The sequence below is a fragment of the Macaca thibetana genome, chromosome 13 (genome assembly GCF_024542745.1).
Source record: "Macaca thibetana thibetana isolate TM-01 chromosome 13, ASM2454274v1, whole genome shotgun sequence".
Classification (NCBI taxonomy): Eukaryota; Metazoa; Chordata; class Mammalia; order Primates; family Cercopithecidae; genus Macaca; species Macaca thibetana.
The window spans coordinates 61,557,848-61,581,260 of record NC_065590.1 but is presented as its reverse complement, the minus strand read 5'-3'; the positions used below and the strand labels follow the sequence as shown (position 1 = coordinate 61,581,260).

General features: G+C 36.3%; 1 protein-coding gene across 1 annotated transcript in view; it reads right to left on the bottom strand.

Annotated features, from left to right (window-relative positions):
* Positions 1-23,413, bottom strand: part of SRBD1 (S1 RNA binding domain 1) — a 221,763-nt gene that overhangs the window by 162,335 nt on the left and 36,015 nt on the right. The window contains exons 8-11 of the mRNA XM_050754732.1: positions 21,737-21,833; positions 20,289-20,424; positions 9,460-9,563; positions 421-528 (exon numbers count right to left, since the gene is read on the bottom strand). Of these exons, the coding sequence (XP_050610689.1) occupies positions 421-528; positions 9,460-9,563; positions 20,289-20,424; positions 21,737-21,833 (445 nt within the window). The remainder of the gene's footprint in view (positions 1-420; positions 529-9,459; positions 9,564-20,288; positions 20,425-21,736; positions 21,834-23,413) is intronic.

Genomic DNA, 23,413 nt, shown 5'->3' with positions numbered 1-23,413 from the left:
CTCATCATGTACCCTACTGATTTCTTTATGCTTTCTTTGGCTCTCTTACCTCTAAAAACACCTCCAACTAACTTCTCCATTAACTTCTCAGTTCACTTCTGCCAAGCCAAATTTCTAATCAATAAAACCACTTGTTTAGCTTGGTTGTCAAATTGCAAGACCAGTATCGTAGGATTTCAAGGGGTGCACATTAAGTGGTCAAGATTTGAAAAATATATCATAATTAAGAACTATTTTTATGATCTATGCATGTGAAAGCATCTACAGATTGAAATCAAGCCTTAACTTTAACACTTTGTGATGCAGACTAAATTTTTTCAATTGGTTAATCAATCAACATATATTTGCTACACACTGTAATGGGACTAGTACCATATAATAATAAGCAGTACACAAAATTAAACAAGACAAGATATATACCTGAATTCTCTACAGAGAAGAGGATAAATAAGGCGTTTAAAGGAATCATTCAGTGAATCACGTAAGATCTTCATTAACTCTGGCCTTGCAAAGCCACGTGGTCTCCACCTGCAAAACAGAAAAGCCCACACTAAAATTGATGCAACAACAAATAAGGCCATAAAAGGGCTCCCAAAAAGAAGGGAGGTGGAATACAGAAGGGGGTAAAACCCTTATTGAAGTCAAAGTAACATAATCTGCAAGGAAAGGCTGTGGTATCTGGAAATTATTACTATGACATCTGGAGTTTTTATTTTAAAAACCCTAGTAACTATCTATGGTCAGATATAAAACAAGGAAAAAATTTCCTCTTCAGTAAAGGGTCTCCAAAGCATTATTAATAATGGCCAAAATCTTAAGATACAAGAAAGGCACCAAAAAATTACTACAACTCTGCTACAGACTGAATGGATCTGTCCCTCCCCAGATCCATACCTTGAAGATGGGACCTTTGGGGGATAATCAGGTTTAGACGAAATCATAAGGTTGGGGATCTCATGATGGAATTAGTGCCCATCTGATAAGAAGAGATAACAGAGAGTTTGCTCTCTCTCTCTCTTTCTCAACCATGTGAGGACGCAGGAAGAACACAGCTTTCTACAAACCAGGAGGGAAGCCCTCACCAGAAAATGAACCAGCTGGCATTTTGATCTTGGACTTCTCAGCCTCCAGAAGTATGAGAAAACAAATTTCTCTTGTTGAAGCCACATAGTCTACGGTATTTTGTTATGGTAGTCCAAGTTAAGACAGCTACTGTATCCTTTTTTTTTCCCTTTCTTTGTCTTTTTCTGAGAGTTAAAGTAGACTGAGCAAAGCAGAAATTCTATTTTAACCCTTGCCTCTTGCCATTTTTGAGTAGAACTTACTCTATTGCTCAGGCCACAGTGCTCTACCAGGCAGCATCTGCATATGTAATGAGGAGTATAAATGCCACAGAATCAATTGTTAATGAACACTGGAGAAAGAATAGAAGAGAAAAAACACAAGCTAAAAGAACAAATGTAGCCTCACTGAAATTGTCCCTATAAACCTTATAAAATTAATCAGGAAAGAAGGGAGGGCTAGAAATGAAAAGAAACCAAGCTGGTAGCACATTCAACATTAACCATGAGGTCAGCTCACTCTCTGACCTGCTTCCTCATAGTTGTTTGGTGCCTACTGTCCTAGAATTACACAGACCCTGTTACTAGATTTTAGCTTCCCTTAACTGCTTTATAGGTAACAACCTGAACATTATGAAATGTTAAGTTTTCCATTTGAATACTCTTTCAGGTCCTGTGTACCAAAGAAACCACTGACAAAAGGTAGTATGAAAGACCCACGACCAAGAAGCTGACTCACCAAAGAGTACAGTTTCCATATCCTGATGATTTTATCCCCCTCACCCCAACCAATCAACGACCACAATTTTCAGGTTCCTTGCCCTCCATGATCCCCTTAAAAATCCTAGCCCAGGCTGGGCACAGTAACTCACATCTGTAATCCCAGAATATGGCCTCCCAGAGGCCAAGGTGGGAGGATCACTCGGAGTTCAAGATCAGTCTGGCAACAGAGCCAGACCCTGTCTCTACAAAAAATAAAAATTTAGCTGGATGTGGTGGTGTATGCCTGTAGTCCCAGCTACTTGGAAGGCTGAAGCAGGAGGATCGCTTGAGCCCAGGAGGTTGAGGCTGTAGCAAGCCATGACTGCACCACCACACTCCAGTTGAGCAACAGAGACCCTTTCTTAAAAACAAAACCAAAACAAACAAAAAAAACCCCAGCCCAGAACTTTTTGAGGAAATGGATTTCAAGTCTTCCTCCCATCTCCTCACTCAATGCCCTGCAATCATTAAACCCTTTCTTTTTTTTTTTTTTTTTTTTTTGAGATGGAGTCCCACTCTGTCACCCAGGCTGGAATGCAGTGGTGTGATCTTGGCTCACTGCAACCTCCACCTCCCAGGTTCATGCCATTCTCCTGCCTCAGCCTCCTGAGTAGCTGGGACTATAGGTGCCCGCCACCATGCCTGGCTAATTTTTTGTTTTTGTATTTTTAATAGAGATGGGGTTTCACCGTGTTAGCCAGGATGGTCTCAATCTCCTGACCTCGTGATCCACTGACCTCAGCCTCTCAAAGTGCTGGGATTACAGGCGTGAGCTACCTCACCAGGCCCATTAATCTCTTTTCTCTGCTATAAATCCTGCTGTCTTGGTGTATTAGTCTGTTACTGCACAGTGGGCATATAAACCTCTTGGTCCTATGATACTATCTACTCTGTTTCATCCATCTATAGCATCTCTGCCCTTGCCCTCTTGAATGAAAACCATTAACAAAATATTAATTAACATTACCTTAAGGGTACTCTCATCCCCTTTACTTATCTTAGGCTAGGAAATGAACTAAATTTCACTGAACAAACATTTAAGCACTTACAATGTTTTATTCCAAAGATTACATAATAGCAACTAATTGAATCTCTTCCATAGAAAGTGCCATATAATTTTTAAATTTTAGTGAAAGTGCTTTTAGGCAGGATACATCCTTCCTTCCACCTAAATCCCTGCTGCTCCCTACTGTAACATTTGCCTGAAGGAATTAGGGATACAGAGGAGTAGGATTTCTCTACTCCATTGAAAAAAGGCATGAATTCAACAAATACACCTTTTTTCAATGAAACAAATATTTTAAAAATGTATGGCACAATAAATGTAAAAATAGAAATAAATGTTAAAGATATGAAGAGCTCAAAAGCAGAAGTGACAGCAAACAGCAGTATAATACACTAGTTAAAAGTATGATCTGTTCTGCTCTATTACTTTTTTTTTTTTTTTTTTTTGAGACAGTTGAGACAGAGTCTCACCTCACTCTGTCACCCAGGCTGGAGTGCAGTGGCACAATCTCGGCTCATTGCAACCTGCACCTCCCAGGTTCAAGCCATTCTCCTGCCTCAGCCTCCAGAGTAGCTGGGACTACAGACACGCACCACCCCGCCCAGCTAATTTTTATATTTTTAGTAGAGACAGGGTTTCACCTTTTTGTCCAGGCCAGTCTCGAACTGCTGACCTCAAGTGATCTACCTGCTTTGGCCTCCCAAAGTGCTGGGATTATAGGCGTGAGCCCCCATGTCTGGCCTTGCTCTACTTTCATGGTGGATTTACTTAAGTATATCTGTGCTACTATTTCTTCAACAGTAAAATGGGAGTAATAGTAGTCTACTTCGTTGAATTGTTGTGAGTTAATATATGCAAGGGACTTATAATGGTGCCTGATACATTCCATGTAAGTTTTGCTGCTACTGCTATTATTATTAATTTGGGGAATCCAATGTCAAGAAAGACTTCCCAAAAGAAACATCTGAGATGGGTTTTTTAATGAATTGTAGTTTACCAAGCAAGAAAAAAGAATAAGAGCATTCTGGGAAGAAATCATAGCATATGTAAAAGCTCAGAGGCATGAAAAAGCATGGTAAATTGAAGTAACTATAAGATTAGTGCTTCTAGGAAATAAAGTGGCAAGATCAACAGGAGGGAAGATGAGGGTAGAAAATATGGCAGTGACTAGATCATAAGGGGTCTTATACACAAACTATAGAGGTTGACCAGGTGGGAGAGAGAACATAGTCCTGAATCATGGAACAATATGCTAGACAGTCCTTAGAGGCAGGAAGACCTAATGGAGCGATTTTTTTTAACGTATGTATCTGATTTGTCTCCTAGGGTCATTCCCTTTAAGCCACTGCTTGCAGGAAAAAGCCTGAAATCTTAAATATCACCTACCCATACCCTCTCAAACCCCCAGTAGTCTTCTTCAAGTCTCAAGATCCTCCGTTGGCTTGGACTGCTCTCCTCCCCTTCCTGAACAGAGAGCTGTGGGTCTATTTAATACTTGAGGATGCCTTGATTATACCCATTCAGTTGAACTTAGACCACCAGACCCAGCCCTGAAAGAGAACAGCTTTTTCATTTCCTACATTATAGAAACTCCTTTTTGCTCCTTACACCAAAACAATTCCTGCCCTTCACAGGCTTCCTGGGATTTATTGAAGGCACTTAGCATAATAAGGGACCTGAAATAGCATAGTAAATTCACAAACCCTGTTACTTAAATCTTTAAACTTAAGAAAATATGATGGGTTTGCCTTACAGGATATCATCCCAAAACTTGATTCTTCCTCTAATTCAATAGTTAAATACATCTGAATAAAACTAAGGAGGATTCACTTAAACCAAATCGTACATTGCAAAACACATGCTATGTATGTTGCATACAATGAAGCACAAAATTGAGGTGAGGGATCACAAACTCCTCCAAAGAAATATTCTCTACTTTGGCAAAGAAATATGCTCTCCCCACTCCAGTTGTCAGATAAAGATAGGCTCTCTCCACTGTGCTTTTTTCCACATTTGAAAGACAGACAGTTTCCCTTAAATCTACACGAAAAACAGCAGCACAATTTTAGAGAACAAAAATTAACTTATCAAGTCAAAGACACAAAAATATGAAAACTCAAAAAGACAAGTTCTGAAGCCAGGTGTGGTTGTGTGTGCCTGTTGTCCCAGCTAATGTGAAGGCTGAGGCAGAAGGATTGTTTAAGCCCAGGAGTTTGAGACCAGCCTGAGTAACACAGTGAGATAATGTCTCTATAAAGAAGTTTTCTTAATTTTTAAAAAAAGTTTTCCTTAAATATGTTTTTATTTAAAGAGCAAATGCAGAAACTTAAATTTCTGAGGTTCTCACAAACACAGCAACTATTTCAGCATCTAAAAAGCTTAGAAATCCTCTTCATATTTACCTTGTACTAGTAACATACAATTCCAAATGAGGAATTGTTCAGCTGCTGAATTTGGACCTAAATATTAGTTTCAATACTAATACATTAGCATTAAATTCTTCCTTGTTATGCTAATTAACTTATGTAATAACAAGATTGCCATTTAAATCATTATTTGCCCTATTACATAGTTCTTAATATATTTATAGTTTGAGAGTAACTATATCATCTACCTTATTGTTCAAGCCACACAATTTTTTTTATTTATTTATTTTTTTTTTTGAGACAGAGTTCCACTCTTGTCGCCCAGGTTGGAGTGCAACAGCACAATCTCGGCTCACTGCAACATCCACCTCTCGGGTTCAAGCAATTCTCCTGCCTCAGCCTCCAAGTAGCTGGGGTTACACGCATGCACCACCATGCCTGGTTAATTTTTGTATTTTGTGTAGATACAGGGTTTCACCATGTTGGTCAGACTGGTCTCGAAGTCTCGAACTCCTGATCTCAGGTGATCCTTCCACCTTGGCCTCCCAAAGTGCTGGGATTATAGGCGTGAGCCACCACGCCCAGCCGCTACACAAATTTTATGCTTCACTTCACCTCTCCCTAACCAATCCACCCACCATTTAATCAGATACCTTGTCCTGCCCCTGTCTACCTCCTAAATATTGCCCAGATCTGTCTACTTATTCCCTATTGTTACCACCCTAGTCTAAGCTACGATAATCTCTTGTCCCATATCTACTCTTCATTCCTTCCAAATAATTATCTACACTATGGCAGCCTGATTGATCTTAAAATGCAATTTGATCATCACACACTCCTGTATTTAAAATCTGTATTGGCTTCCCACCATCCTTAAAAGAAAAAAGTATTTAGCATACCTGAAAGCTATGTATTAGGATCTAACCCGTGTCAACATCTCAATCTTCATTCCATGTCACTTCTCTTCCTTCTCCTTCTATCTCCGACCTAGGCTAGATGTCAAGTCCACACTACTCAGGGTTCTGTTACAAGCACTTTTCTTCTTCTTCTTACTGCACTTTTCCTTCATAACCTCAACATACTCTTAATGATTTTCTCGGTGGTGTTCTCATGAAACTACGTTGTCATCATGGACAAGCAGTATATCTGTCTAATTTACAGGTGAATCTCCAAAATCTAGCACATAACCTGAATATATGAGTACATACAGAAGAGGGTGGAAGAAATAGGGAAAAAGAGAGTAATAAAAGGAACAGGAAGATTCATCAAGTAAGCATTTCGGTAGTCATTCACACATGTTTAATGGGAAGAAAAAAAAAATTGAGAATAATTCTTTAGGTCCTAGAAGAGTGTTTCAGCTCTTGGAATTATCTAAATTAAGAAAAAGTTTCAGGCCAGGCACAGTGGCTCATGCCTGTACTCCCAGTACTTTGGGAGGCGGAGGTGGGTGGATCACTTGAGCGCAGGAGTTTGAGACCAGCCTGGGAAATATGGCAAAACCCCTGTCTCTACAACAAAGAAAAATTTAGCTGGGTGTGGTGGTACGCACCTGTAGTCCCAGCTACTTGGGAGGCTCAGGTGAGAGGACAGCTTGAGCCTGGGAAGTTGAGGCTGCAGTGAGCCAAGATCATGCCACTGCACTCCAGCATGAGCGACAGAGTGAGACCCTGTCTCAAAAAAGAAAAGAAAAAAAGAAAAAGAAAAAGAAAAACTTCCAAACTTGACTGAAAATTATATTACTATGCCATAATGATGTAACATGTTACACTGTAGGCTAAATAATATTACAAATTTTTCAATTGGAAAACTAAATAAAATATAAATAAGTCATAGAAAAATAAATCACTGTAAAAAAATTCCTTGACATTTACTTAGTCTAAAGATAATAAATAGCTTAAAAGCATATTTTTCTTTAACTATTGAGGACTGACTCTGATACTGAGTATTATGAATATTTAAAGAAAAATAAGCCAGAAGTTGTCTTCAACTTACTGTAATTTACTAAAACATTTCTAAAAAGAATTAGCACAATAATCCACTACTTTGTAATAACAAATACCATCAAAGGCCTGTTCTTCACCAGGCATTGTGCTACACAGTTACATAGATTATCACTTAATTCTCTCAAATCTATAAGGAAAATATTACCATTTTAAGGATAAACAAAACTGAGAAAGAAATTAAGTAACAAGCCCATAGGTGCAGAGGTAGAAAGTCATACAACTGGAATTCAAACTCAAATATATCTACTTCTTAGGAGTTTCCTCTATGAAACTATCTTAGAGTTTTATCATATCTTATCTAATTTCCTAATTTTTTAAATCTAGGATTTCTTTTAGGCATACATTTTCTCTTTCCTTTCACTGGAATTTATTTGCTTATTTATAAAGAAAATAAGCATTCATAAAAAATAACAACTAGCCAGGCATGGTGGGTCATGTCTGTCATGCCAGCATTTTGGGAGGCTCAGGCAGAAGGGCCGCTTGAGCCCAGGAGTTCAAGACCAGCCTGGGCAACACGGCAACACGGTAAGACCTCATCTCTTTAGAAAAAAAAAAATCAGTTTATCCAGTGGTGCGCACCTATGGTCCCAGCTACACAGGAGACTAAAGTGGGAGAATCACTGGAGTCTGGGAGACTGAGGCTGCAGTGAGCTATGATAGCACCTGTGTGCTCCAGCCTACGCAACACATTGAGACTCTGTCTCTCAAAACAAGAAAAAGAAAAAAGACAAGACAAGTATATAGGAAAACATATACAAGTAATACAAAGACATTTATTTGCCTCTAATGAAATCATACTATAAATAAATGCTAATTGTAAATTGTCTTTTTAACTTAATAAGACGTGTTCATACTTCAACTTCAGCTCTATTTCCACTTTTTCAAAATGGCTGCACAGAATTCCACCATATGGACATAACATAACTGGCTTAAGCAATTTACCTATTGATTAACATTTAGATTGTTGTTTTACTTAATGGTTGCTTAGTTAATAGTATTTGGTTGTTAAGCAAGTTGATCCTTCATGGCTTTTAATGAATTAACAAAACAGTTCTGTTGAATGAGATAACTGATTTCCAAAATCCATGATACTTATTCTCAAAGAACAATTCATCTAACTTTTTAAGTATCATTCCTAGGAATCTCTCTATTCTAAAGTTACATAGAGCCAGCTGGTGATGAACTTTATCAAAATTTACATCTCCTAGCTGCTAGGAAGCCACTTTACTTACCTCTTTGTATCAGTTTTCTCACTGGCTAAATGGTGGCTACAAAATCTGCTCTACCAACTAAATAGATTGTTGTGAGGATCAATTACACTCCGAAAAATTAAAACTAAAAGTAAAAAGTATTATACAAACATAGTGCTATTTTATAGGCTCCTTAACAAATAAAAAGGGTAATAAAAAATTACATAAGCTTAGACATTTCCTTAAAATATCTAAAAAATTTAATGTTTCTTTCAATCATCCTTAATATGCAACATTTATTCCCACATACAGAATGCTTAGAGATTTATATTGTAATATCCAATAAGTTATTTTTTGTTTCCATCATCCTTAAAGAGCTAAACACTTCAGATATGATACATACAGTATATCTTTGTTAGTTTGTTTTTGCAAGGGAAAAGATGATCTTACAAAAGTTTCAAATAGTACAGAAAAGTAATGAAGTAAAAAAGTTCTTCTCCACAGAGATAATCACTATCAAAAATTCCTCATACACCTTCCTGGATATTCTCTATTTAAACATGCCTGACACACATACTTTTTTTTTTTTTTTTTTTTTTTTTTTTTTTTAATGCAAAAGGGACACTATTTACCTTGTCTGTCATTGGCATTTTTTTTTTTTTTTTTCTGAGACAGAATCTTGCTCTGTTGCCCAGGTTGGAGTGCAGTGGCACAACCTCAGCTCCCTGCAACCTCAGCCTCCCGGGTTCAAGCAATTCTCTGCCTCAGCCTCCTGAGTAGCTGGGATTACAGGCACGCACCACCACACCTGGCTAATTTTTTGTTTTTGTATTTTTAGTAGAGACGGGGTTTCATCATCTTGGCCAGGCTGATCTTGAACTCCTGACCTCATGATCCACCCCCCTCGGCCTCCCAAAGTGCTGGGATTACAGGCGTGAGCCACCGCGCCTAGCCTGTCACTGGCTTTTTAATAATTTTTACATAATAGACATCTTTACATATCAGTACATATAGATATCAGTATCATATTTTAGAAAAGAAAGAAAATTCTGTAAATATCTGTAAACAGACCTGTTTTGGATGCACCACCTACAGAATTCATCCTTCACTCCATCAGAAATATTGACCTTAACCGTCAGTACCTTCAAATTTTCTCCACGGTTAATTGCCAGAATCTGAGTGCAAACATAAGGCAAAGACTAATAATCCACAAAATATATGAAACAAATCAGGCAGCTATGTAGCTGACAGCTATATGAATTTTTTACTCATTTATTTACCAAGAATACATTTTAAAATAATCATTTACTTACACTTTTTTCAAGTAACATACCTCCCTCATAAGGAAAACCCTAACATGTTCTTAGAAAATAAAATGCAGATACAAAGCCTATCTATCACATGTACAAGAAGAAACTTCGATGATCTAAAAATCTCATTGCAGATTGTACTAATTAAAAACTTTTGATCATCTGGAGCTGGAAGGGTATACTTTTTATAATTTGAAAAGATAACCTGTGCTAAGATAAATACAAACATGTAAAATCCCTATGTGCAATATTTAGTAGCTACAAATTGTTACCATCCATTGAGCATTACTAATTGTACAGCCCATCTAAGCACTTTAAATATATTATCTCAAGTAATCCTTAGAGTCACCAGTGATGCGTGTATTACCTTCATTTTACATAATAATTTTTCTGAAACCTGTTCCAAATCACAAAGCTAGCAAGTAGCAAAAAAAGAATTTAAACTCAGACCTGTCCATGCTCTTAATTAAAATATTAAAAGTATGACTGTCTTAAAACACATTTAAAACACTCCTTAAAGAAGTACAAACAAAACCAAAGCAAGCAAAAGAAAATAATAAATAATAAGGTAAAAATAAAATAGAGAATAGAAAAGCAATAAATATCAACAAAACCATAAATTGGTTCTTTAAAGATATCAACAAAATTGACAGATCTTTCACTAGACTAATCAAGAAAAACAACAGGAAACACTCAAATAACAAAATCAGGAACAAGAGAGAAGCCACTATTAAGGACCTTATAGAAATAAAAAAGATTATAAGGGATACCATGAGCAACTGTATAACAAATTAGACAACTAAGATAAAATGGACAAATTCCTAAAAAGACACAAACTACCAAAAACAAACCAAAAAGAAACAGAAAATCTGAACAGACCTATAAAAAGTAAGGACACTGAATTCGTAATTTGAAAATTTTCCACAAATAAATGTCCAGGCCCAGATGGCACCACCACTGAATTCTACCAAACATTTTTAAAAGAATCAATATTCATTCTTCACAAACGTTCCAAAAGATATTAGAGAAGGAAAAGCTTCCCAAATATTTCTATTAGGCCAGTATTACTCTGATACAAAAACCAGACAAGACTTCACAAGAAAACTACAAACCAGTATCTCTTATGAATATAGATGTAAAAATCCATAATAAAGCACTAGCAAACCACATCCAGAAACATATAAGAAGGATTATACACCAAGATCAACTAGAATCTATTCCAGGAATGCCCGGTTGATTTAACATTGAAAAAATCAATTAACCTAACACATTATATCCATAGAATAAATAATAAAAATCCTATGATCATCTCAATAGATGTGGAAAAACATCTGACAGAATCAGGTAGCCCTTCATGATAAAAAAACACTCAACAAACTTGGAAACATAAGGAAAGTTCTTCAATGTGAGAAAGGGCATGTGCACAGAAATCTCACAGCTAACATCACATTTACTGATCAAAGACCAGAAACAAGACAAGTGTGTCCACTCTCACAACATTGTACTGAAGGTTCTAGCCAGGGAAAAGGAAGGGAGGCCATCTATATTGGAAAGGAAGATGTAAAACTTTCTCTATTTGCAGCTAACATGATCTTATATATAGAAAATTCTAAGCAATTCACTACAAAACTATTAGAACTAATAAAGAGCTCAGCAAAGTTGCAAAACACAAGCTCAACATATAAAATTAATTTCTACATACAAGCAATAAACACTCTGAAAATATTTTTTTAAATTCCATTTATGATACCACCAAAAGGAATAAAATACTTAGGAATAAATTTAACAAAAAAAGTTCAAAACTTAAATGGGTTGACCTTTGAACAATACAGGTTTGAATTGCATGTGCTGCCTTATATGCAGAATTTTTTCAACCAAACAGGGATTGAAAACACAGTAATTGCAGAATCTGAAACCCACGTATAAGGAGAGCTGATTTTTCATATACACGGGTTCTGCAGGGCCAACTCTGGGACTTGCATATACATAGATTTGGGTATATGCAGGGATCCTGGAATCAATCTCCTGTATATACCAAGGAACAACTGTACTCTGCAAACTACAAAACACTGTTGAAAGAAATTAAAGAAGATCTAAATAAATAGACATCCCATGTTCATGGATCAGAAGGCCTAATATTGCTAAGATGGCAATACTCCCCAGGCTGATTTACAAATTCAGTGAAATCTCTATCAAATCCCAATTGGCATCTTTTGCGGAAATTGGCGAACTAATTTTAAAACACATATAGTAATTCAAAGGACTGAGAATAGTCAAGTCAATTTTTAAAAATAAAAATAAACTTGGAAGATTCTCACTTCCCAATTTCAAAAGTTACTACAAAGACACAGTAATCAAGACAGTGGGGACTGGCATAAGGATAGACATAGAATGGAATAGAACTGGAGACCAGAAATAACCCTATACACATAGAGTCAACTGATTTTCAACAAGGGTACCAAGAAAATTCAATGAAGAAAACCCAGTCTTTTCAATAAATCTGGGATAACTAGAATTAACCACATGCAAAAGAACAAAAGTGAACAGACACCTACTTCATGCTATACATACAAATTAACTCAAAAGTGATCTTAGACCTTAATATAGGAACTAGAACTATAAAATTTCCATTAAAAAAGAAGAAAATATTTATGACACCAAGTCATAAAGCCTTCTTAGATATAAAACCAAAAGTGTAATCAATAACAAAAAAAAGATTGAACTTCAACAAATTTTAGTTTTTGTGCCTCAAAAAATAGTACCAAAAAAGTGAAAAGAAAATGAACAATATGGGATAAAAATTTTTGCAAATCATATGTCACATAAGGGTATCTAGAATATATTTAAAACTCTTACAGTTCAACAATAAGAAAACAAAACCCAATTTATTTACTTTCTTAAGAGAATGGGGTTTCACCATGTTGGCCAGGCTGGTCTCGAACTCCTGACCTCAGGCGATCCACCTGCCTCAATTTCCCAAAGTGTTAGGATTACAGGTGTGACCCATCACGCCTGGACACAATCCAATTTAAAATGTACAAAAGATCTGAAGAGGTATTTGTTCAAAAATTATATACAAATGACGATAAGTACATGAACAGATGCTCAACATCATTAGAGAAATGCAAATCAAAACACAAAAAGATGGACAATAAATGTTGGGGGGGATGTAGAGAAATTGGAACCTTCACAAACTACTGGTGAGAATGTAAAAACGGCATAGCCACTTTGGAAAATAATATGGCAGATTAGGTTAAACGTAAAGCTACCATATAACCCAGCAATTCCATTCCTAGGTACATATCCAAGAGAAATAAAAACATATGTCCACACAAAAACTTAGACACGAATGTTCATAGCATTATTCATAATGCCCAAAAAGTAGAAACAACCGAAGTATTCGCTTACTGATGAATGGATAAGTAAAATGTGGAGAATCCATATAATGTAATATTATGTAGCAATAAAAAGGAAAGGTGTACTAATACGTACCGTAACTGACAAACTCTGAAATCATTATGCTAAGTGAAAGAAACCTGCATGTTGTACGATTCCTTTATATGAAATGACCAGAACAGACGAATCTGTAGAGATAGAAAGTTGGGTGCCTAGAGCTTGACGCAAGGAAATATTTGGGAGAAAAATGTCCTAAAATTGCTTGTGGTAACGGTTACACAACTCAGTGAATTTACGAAAAACTACTGAACTTATAAAGTTCTAATGGTTGCATTATATGCGATATGAATTTTACTTCAATAAAGCTATTAGAAAATTAAAACACTCTTTTCTTAAAGCACTCTTCAATACCAATTATTAAGATGACAAATCTTAACACAAATTAACCAAATAATTTAATCAAGTTAACAGCTTCCCTTAAATAATATTTGCTAGTCTACATATATTTATGTGTATTATATATTAAAAATAAAAGAAACATCACTTCAATATATATTCAGATTTTTCACTAATTCTTAATGGCTTTCTTCCAATCACTCTTAATGAATGGAGTTTTAATAAACTAAGTTCTCCCTTTACAGGACACAAACTGATATTTTAACAATTTTAGCACATTTCCATGAGGATCTCTAACAAAAACTTAGACTTCCTATCTGTGGTGAAACAAGCTTAAAATAATTCAACTTAATATTACCAGAAAATAATTCTGCTACGAAAATTTCTCAATTTGTGCTTCATGTTGAAAAGAATGTCAAAAGATAAAAAGCATATTTTTCTAACTTTAATTTAAATTTTTAAAATATTGAGTAAAATTTTAAATAAATTGTCAGAGTTTTAAAAAATATATAGAGGACTTTTTTCTTTTTTTTTTTTTGAGACGGAGTCTCGCTGTGTCGCCCAGGCTGGAGTGCAGTGGCCGGATCTCAGCTCACTGCAAGCTCTGCCTCCCGGGTTTTTACGCCATTCTCCTGCCTCAGCCTCCCGAGTAGCCGGGACTACAGGCGCCCGCCACCTCGCCCGGCTAGTTTTTGTATTTTTTAGTAGAGACGGGGTTTCACCGTGTTAGCCAGGATGGTCTCGAACTCCTGACCTCATGATCCGCCCGTCTCGGCCTCCCAAAGTGCTGGGATTACAGGCTTGAGCCACCGCGCCCGGCCGACTTTTTTCTTATATACTTGAGAAATTTCTAAAGTAAACGTCAGCAGAAATAAAACAATCACTTAGAAATAAAAGTTTAGGCTGGGTACGGTGGCTCATGCTTGTAATCCCAGCACTTTGACAGGCCAAGGCAGGTGGACTGGTTGATCTCAGGAGTTCAAGATGGGCCTGGGCAACATGGTGAAATCCCAACTCTACAAAAAATACAAAAATCATCCAGGTGTGCTTGTGCACGCCCATAGTCCTAGCTCCTCAGGAGGCTGAAGTGGGAGAATGCCTTCAACCCTCATGGTGGAAGTTGCAATGAGGTGGGATTCTGCCACTGCACTCCAGCCTGGGTGAAAGAGCAAGATATTGTCTAAGAAAAAAAAAAAAAGTAAGCTTACATAAAACAATATATTCAATAATACTGCATAGAACTATCTACAAAGAAATAAATTGTGAATACAAAATAAACTTGTTTGAGCTCAGCAGAGACTTCCGTATTTGCCATAGGTTGTGCCAGCTTAGTAAACAGAAGTTCTTCATACAAGAAATTATCTCTAATAAATTAATTCAAGTAGAGTACAACAATATAGAGGAGAGTTATTTAATTCTGATTTATATAACTATGGCATAACATCACAACACATTATTGGAGGATTTTTGCTCTTTTTTACCATACCTAGTAATGTAATATGTCAAACTTACAAAAAATCCTGACACACAGGAAGACCCATGGTGGAGAGGGGAGTAAAGTAACAGAAATAATAAAGCTTGGGACAGAAACTGGAATTGAAAATGAGTAGTGGGTTAAAGCAAAATTATTGCAGATGGTGACACTGAACAGGAAATAGGTAGTATAAGACACAGGAAATTGCATGTCAGTGAAAATACACACCAATAAAGATAAGGAACAGAAACTCCCATGAGAGAATGTGAAGACTGAGCTACAAATTCATGTGGTAGAAAAGATCACACTAAGGACCAATTTGAAAAAGAAAGAAAAAAAGATGCAGCTGGAAGAATTTACTAAGCAGCTATTAATGGCTATTCCCACAGTACTCGGAGAGAGTTCCACAGTAATTTTCCTTCACCACACTGTCTTTCATCATTTGCATTCATTTCTGTATTCTGTGATACTATGTGCTAGGGTATTTACGTAAAGGCTGAAAAGTAAGGTTCAGAGTTGGGACATGAGGTTTCAGCACTACAGGAATTGGGAAGCTGTTTTTGTAACCTAGCATATCATCACTCCGGCCTGTGCATGATAAACTAAAAAGTTCGTAAAAGGGCAGTGCTGTTTTTCAAAACTGACATTTCCAAAATGCTCTGCTTTCCCAGGCCTGAATACCGTCACACCCAGAAGCCTGTGTCAATCATAATCTTAAATTCAGTCACTAACTCAGAATGCCACGTGTTAAACACAGCAGTTAAAATGCAGAGCCCAATAAAATATTTTCAAGCAGAAATTAGAAGGCTAGGTTTAACAGAATAAAAGCATTCATGTTTTTCCAAAGTTGCAATAAAATTAAATAAACATAAAAGGTGGACAAAATAAGACAGAAAAACTACTTCTGCAAAAGGAATGTTAGTATACTTAGTCACTGGTACTGTTAAAAATTATTTTTCATTATGTTATATCTGTGTCAGTAGACTATAACAACTAGGTATGTAAAATTTCACCATACTTTCTTTCAAATTATTGAAAGTATGTACTTCACTACTTCACCTGATGCGGTAAATATAGTGTGCACAAAAGTAAAGTTGACAACTTTAGATATAATAGTGAAACATTTCAAATATTCAAAAGGGCAAGGGCCGTGTCACCTCTATACCCTAAATAGGACCCAACATAAAATAACCTTTCAGGAAATACTTGTGGGATAATCCAACACTCTTCATGTCTTGTTACAACAAAACAAAATTTTTTCACATCTGTGTCATCTTAAACGAAAAACAATTACTTTTTTATTTTTTTAAGAGGCAAGGTCACACTGTTGCCCAGGCTGGAAGGCAATGGCTATTCACAGGAGCAATCCCACTACTGATCAGCACAGGAGTTTTAACCTGCTCCTTTTCTGACCTGGGCCAGTTCACCCCTCCTTAGGCAACCCAGTAGTCTCCCATTCCTGTGGGGTCACCATATTGATACTGAACTTAATGTGAATACCCAATCGGCATGGCACACTTCAGTCCAGAAATTCTAGACTCAAGCAATCCTCCCGCCTCAGGCTCCTGAGTAGTTGGGACTACAGGTATGCGCCACCATGCCAAATAATCACATTCTTAATGATGAAAATTAAGTATTACATGAAAGGTTAGGAATACTAGTTTTTTCTATTATTCTCTCTTTATAGCAGTAAAATGCAGATAGGAAGAAAAATAAATTTTAAAATTATTTTTTGAGAAATTCCAGGTTTGAAAAACACTGACAGTTTCCTAACTTCAAATCTCCCTCTCCCTTTCTCAAAAAACTATAAAACCAATAAAGAGAATAAATAAAACACAACACAGAACCCATCTCTTTGCATTTCTAGGAGACAGAGAATTATACTGGCATCAGATTTCTCAAACATAACATACAAAGGAAGCCAACAGCAGAGCAACATATTCAAGAAACTTAAGGAAAGAAAGTGCAAACAAAAATGATTATACCATGCCAAGCTATCCTTCAAGTTTTAAGGCCATAGAAAACAATTCGGAATGTGTAAGAACTCAGAGAATATTGTACACATATACCCTTCTTCAGATCCTTCACTAGAACAGAAGTTAGCAAACTATGACCTATGGGCCAAATCCAGCCTGCCATCTGTTTTTTGTGAATAAAATTTTATTGAAACACAACCATGCTCATTCATTATGTATTGTCTATGACTGCTTTTGTGTTACACAGCAGTTGTGTAGTTGCAACAAAAGCCATCTGGCTCACAAAACCTTAAATATTTGTTCACTGGACCTTTACAGAAAAAGTTTACCAACTGTATACTAGTCTACAGAATAAGTTTCTCACTCTAAAGACTTTGGAAAGCTCTGGCAAAAGGACCAAGGGCAAGCATTACTATAATTCTAGGGCCGAGATTAAAACAAGAGTGGGGTCAGTTTCCTTTAAGAAAGCGCGGGTTGCAAGGCAATCCTCATACCAAAGCAGACTTCAGAATAAAAAGCATTAAACAAGGTAATAAAGAAAACTTTATATAATGTTAAAAGCCACACTCCAGCTCTGGAATAGAACAAGGAGCGTGCGATCCTGTACTTTAAAGATGTTGTTAGGAGTGATATCACTGAAAATTGTGGAGTAGGGAACTCTAAATATCATCCCTCCACAAAGGTAAGGTAGCAAAAACCATCAGAATTAACTTTTTCACAACTATGGAATCTAATAAAAATTTTATAACAACGAAAGAAACACTTACAGAAAGAAGCTGCAGAATTTCTATAAGAGAGCACTTTTAACTTACACCAGTCTCAGCAGTGGCCTCTGAAGATGACAGCCCACTTTCCTAGGGCAGGTTGCTCTTATCAGAAGGAGCAATATGGACCTTATTCTCAAATAACTACGGTTGTGTGTTTTGATGTCTGGTGGGTCCCTGAGGAACTGACTCAAGGGCTTGCCTTTATTTCACATGCCTTGGAGCTTACTCAGGACAGAAGAAGCCTCCCAGGTGGCCTTTGTCAAAAGTACTTAAAGGCAAACATATTAGCACCAGCCATGAGGGGTAAGGGATAACACGGGGGCAACTAACACACAGACCAAAAAACCTGTGAAAAATAAGCGTGGAAATGAGATATTTGAGGGAAAAGGGGCTTTGTAAAATTCCTGGGCATGCTGAGGGCTAGGGTGCATGCTCTGAAAAGATCTGAGGGAACCTTAAGCTTTCACCTCTAAAAGAACTTTGGGCTCCATGCAAACAGGAAGAAAAGGCTAAGGCAGAGCTGTTAGTGGCCTCACTAAGTGTTGAAGGAGTGCCCCAATAAAGAATCAATCTGCAAAGTCTGGGAGAGTTTGGGGTTTTTTCTTTTAGGGTTTATTTTGTTTTTGTTTTTGGCTCCAGGCATTCACGGGAATCTCTGTTAAATAACTAGATGGTTACTAAGCTAACAAGGGAGACCTCAGTGGACACACATAACAAAGAATAAAAATTTACAAAACTAGTTAAGAAAAGTCACTAGAACAAACCACCCCACAAAGCAAGTAGCAACAACAAACACGAGGGAGGGGAGAGAATCTGATTTCCAGAGTTATCAAGTTATAATATACAACATATACAGACTTTACCAAAAAAAAAAAAAAAAAAAAACAAAAAAAAATCAAAGAAACTGTCCATGAGAAAGCTTAGACATTGGCCTTACAAAACAAAGATTTTAAATTAACTCTCTTAAATATGCTGAATTCAAGAAAATCATGAACAGAGACCTAAAGAAAGCCAGGAGAATGATCTTTCAACCATATAGAAAAATAAGAGTTAGAAATTATAAAAAAGAACCAAATAGAAATTACGGAGCTGAAAAGTACAATGACTGACATAAAAAATGTACTAGGGGTTCAACAGCAAATTTGAATAAAAAGAACAAATCAACAAGCCTGAAGACAGGTCAAACGGGAATATACAGTCAGAGAAAAAAGAAAAAACTAAAGAAAGGAAAGGAACAGAGGCCGAGACCTGTGAGACACTATCAATCATACTCTTTACGTATAATGGGAGACCCAGGAGAGGAGAGAAAGGCGCAGAAAGGATATTTTCTTTAAATTATTATGAAGAATTTATCAAGTTTGATGAAAAACATTAATCTACACGTGTAAGAATCACAATAAACTCCAAGTAGGATAAACTCAGAAAGACCCACAACAAGACACATTATAATCAAACTGTCAAAAGATAAAGACACAGAATCCTGAATGCAGCAAGAGAGAAGAGACTTGTCACAAATAAGGCATCGTAAGATTAACACCTGATTCCTCATAAAAAACCATGGAGGCCATACCATAAGAGTGGATGGTATATTTAGTATTAAAAGGGAAAAATTTAAAACCATCAACCAAGAATTCTATATTTTAAAAAACTCTCTGTAAAAAAATGAAGGAAATGTTTAATGGACATAGAGTTTCAGTTTTGCAAGATAAAAAATTTCTGGAGATTGGTGGCACAACAATATAACTATGCTTCCCATTACTGAACTGTATGCTTAAAAAGGGTTATGATGGTACATTTTATGTTAAATGTATTTTACCACAATTAAACATAAATTTTTTTTAAAAAAGGAGAAATTAAGATTTTCCAGAAAAAACAAAAATTAGGAAGTTTGTCACTAGTAGACCTGCCTTACATGAAATAGTACAGGAAGTGCTTCAGACTGGAATGAGAGGGTACTAGATAGTAACTTGAAGCCATAAAAAGAAATAAGGAGCACTGATAAAGGTCGCTACATATGTAAATATAAATGCCAGTATTACTGTATTTTTTGTTATCTCCTCTCTTTTTTCCCTTTATAATTTAAAAGCTACATTCCACAACATAGATATAGCCTATGACTACATTTACGAAAAAAAAATTTAGTAAACTGAAAAATGAAACTAAAAGACTGAAGTACAACGACTATGATTTGTATAACTAAATGAGACCTCTCACACTTTATTCTAAATCAGGTATCTCAGATTTGTATTTCACATGGAAGAGATCCAGAATTGAGCTCAAATATAAGGATACTAGGAAGCAGAGTCTAACAAAAAGATCACCAGCCAAAAAGTCAAGATATCTAAAATGTTATATTGTCAGCTCTGCTATAATTCTCAATGTCACTTATTAACTAACTGCTCTGGGTCGTTCGTTCCCAATTTGTGAAGTGGCGAGGATATGACAATATTATAAGAATTTATATAAAGAAAAAAGAAAACAGTTGACATAAAATTCTTTAAATTCTTAGTAAAGTAGCAGGCAAATCTAAAATATTATCATTATTACTGTATCAGCATGCACATGCAGTTTCTTTATTTACCTGATGATGGTGAATGCTTCTTATGTTGCACGAAAAATGCTGGTAGAGCAGAAACTTATCAACATCTTTCTCATTTACCTTTTTTGAGGACACTTTTGCCAGAGATGACTGGATACAAACGTGTCTGTTCTGGCACCTGTTCAGATACCCAAGTGTTCAAAAAACAAGCATTTATTAATTTGTGCTTTAGTAAAGAATATATAGAAATAAGGATAGCAAAAAAGTCCAAGTGAGTTTTTTTAATGATGCCCAGCTATGAAATCAATATTACTGCCCCATCAAAAGAGGACTCTTTGCCTACTGATACTAGCATAGTCCTCCAGATCTATTTATATATCTACTCAATCTCCCCATAAAATGCCTAAATGAATTCAGAAACCATCTGCAATTATGTAAAAGATCAAAACTCTCTATAGAAATCAAACCAACAGCTCTGATCTAAATATCAGACTTTTCTAATCACTAAGTTAGGCAGTCATAGTCAATTAAAAACTAAAAAAAAAGAGAAACAAAAGGACGTGTCAGGACAGCTTCCAATAACAATTTATAATACTGAACCAAATTTAAGCAGCATAATTACTTATAAAAACACATTTTAAAACCTGAGCAAGAATTTTGCTTCAACTCATTCCTGCTGGGGCCACTGAGAAAATAGAAAAGTTATCTGCCTTGTACTAACAAAAAACCCTGACAAGCAACAGTAGTCAACTAGGTCATCTCCTTTCCTCTTCTCGGCACAGCTCAAACAGCTAGATATGTGGAGGGAGAGAGAGGGAGAACAGACCTCTGGCAGAAACGTGTCTTCTCTTCTGATACACAGCAGAAAAAGAACAAAATATATAAAAAGAGAGTTTTAAATTAATGTGTTTTTGTAATGAGGCATAAAACCCATAAGCCCAAGAAGGCTCTAGGTCAAAGATCTTTAATGTCTGATAAACCAGGACTGTGATCCCATAGATAAGCTGCTCCCCCAACAGCTAAAAATCATCTGGAGGTCAGTCCTTTTACCCTCATCTGATATTACACATTCTCAAATTAAGCCAATCACTGGTAAACACCAGAAACAAGATACTATAAAATTAAGCATACATCACAATCAACATGTTTAAAAAGCAATGCCACTCTAAAGGACATGAATCTCTCTTCATATATATTGTGTAAGGCAATGGTTTTTAAACTCATCAGGCCCCTCCACTGAGACGCCTCAGCATAAAGAGGGTGAGTAGGCAGAGTTCCAGGCTCCCTGCCCAGAATTCAATTAAAACAACTTTACTTTTATCTGTTTTATATATTTCGGTTATGCTATTTGAACAAAGAGTTCTGCTCCTTAAAAAAAAAAAAAAGGTCTGAAAACAAAGTTTTTAATGAACATTGGTATTAGCACTAACCGTGTGACCCTTAACAGCACGAGTCCATAAAGCAGAAAACTCCATAAAAGAGTTACTCACAAGTTCCGAATGAAGTCAAGCGTGTCTTTGTCTTTAGCAATCATGTCTGCTAAAATATGCTGCACTCCTATTTCAATATCCTGAAGCGTTGAAAGCCCTTTAGGAGAAGGGTAAAAAGGAAAACAAAAACAAAAAGTATAAGATTGGTTTTAAATTCTATAATTAAATCACAGTAAATTAATTCCAGTCAAAATAAAACCTTAAGTTGACAGCCTCAAGACAGAAAGATATTGTAGCGGTATACTAGCTTCCATTTGTAACAAAAACAAGTCTCCAAAAGCAATAATACAGACATAATACATAATATATTGCCCAGTGGTAAAAATGCATCTCTGGAGCCAGCTGCCTTGTCTAATCCTGGTTCTACCATTTGCCAGTTGTGAGACACTGGGCAAGCTACTTGACTTCTCTGTACCTGAGTTTCCTATAAAAATGGAATCATTATGTACCTTCTTTATGAAGTGATTACAAATATTAAAGACATTATAGGAAATATATATTAATAGAGTCAAAACAAAGGGACAGTACTCCATTTGTTTAAAAAAATTATCCTTTAGAAGCAATTTCTATTTTGGATTACGGGGCATTTATTCACATTTTCAACGACCCATTTGAATTTCACAAATCTCAAAAGCACAAAACAAGAGCTTTCATGCAGTTGTTCCTCTTCACAGTTAAATTGTGTACAGATGGGCATTAAGTTCTCTTTAAGCATTTCTTATTTGCTAATTTATAGCAATGAATCTTGTAGATCAAGGTTTCTCTGATATTGACTTATGGACAGAGATCATTTGCACTGCTTTGTTTCATTTCTTTTGCCTTTATCATTCTATTTGCATGAAAGATTTTTGCACTAAACTTGAATTACACAAGCACTGCCTATTATATGTATGTTTTCCTGTAAGTAAAGTTTTAATGAGTAATAAGGTACAAAAGCCAAAGAGAGGACAGGAGGACATTTATTATGGCATAATTAATAAATAGAAAAGATCAGTTTGGTTGTGTTAGGATAAGTAATTATGTTTACAGTTGACCTTTAAACAACATGGGTACAGGACCCTTTTTTTTTTTTGAGATGGAGTCTCACTGTCTTCCAGGCTGAAATGCAGTGGTGCGATCTTGGCTCACTGCAACCTCTGCCTCCTGGGTTCCAGCGATTCTCCTGCCTCAGCCTCCCAAGTAACAGGGATTATAGGTGCGCACCCGGCTAATTTTTGTATTTTTAGTAGAGATGGAGTTTCACTGTGTTGGCCAGGCTGGTCTCGAACTCGCGACCTCAAGAGATCTGCCCACCTCGGCCTCCCAAAGTGTTGGGATTACAAGCTTGAGCCACTGCACCCGGTCTGCACAGGTCCACTTCTACATGGATTAATCACAATAAAAGTTGGAACAAGGGTGCCTGCCTCTCATCACCCCTTCCACCTCCTCTACCTCTTCTGCTTTTGCTATTCCTAAGACAGAAAGAACTCCTCCTCCTCCTCCTTCTTCTCGTCAGCCTATTCAGTGTGATGATGAGGATGAAGACCTTTATGATAATTCACTTCCACTTAATAAACAGTAAATATATTTTTTCTTCCTTAAAATTTTCTTATTAACATTTTCTTTTTTTCTAGTTTACCTTATTGTAAGAATATAGTTTATAACACATATAACACACAAAATGTGTCATCTTTATGT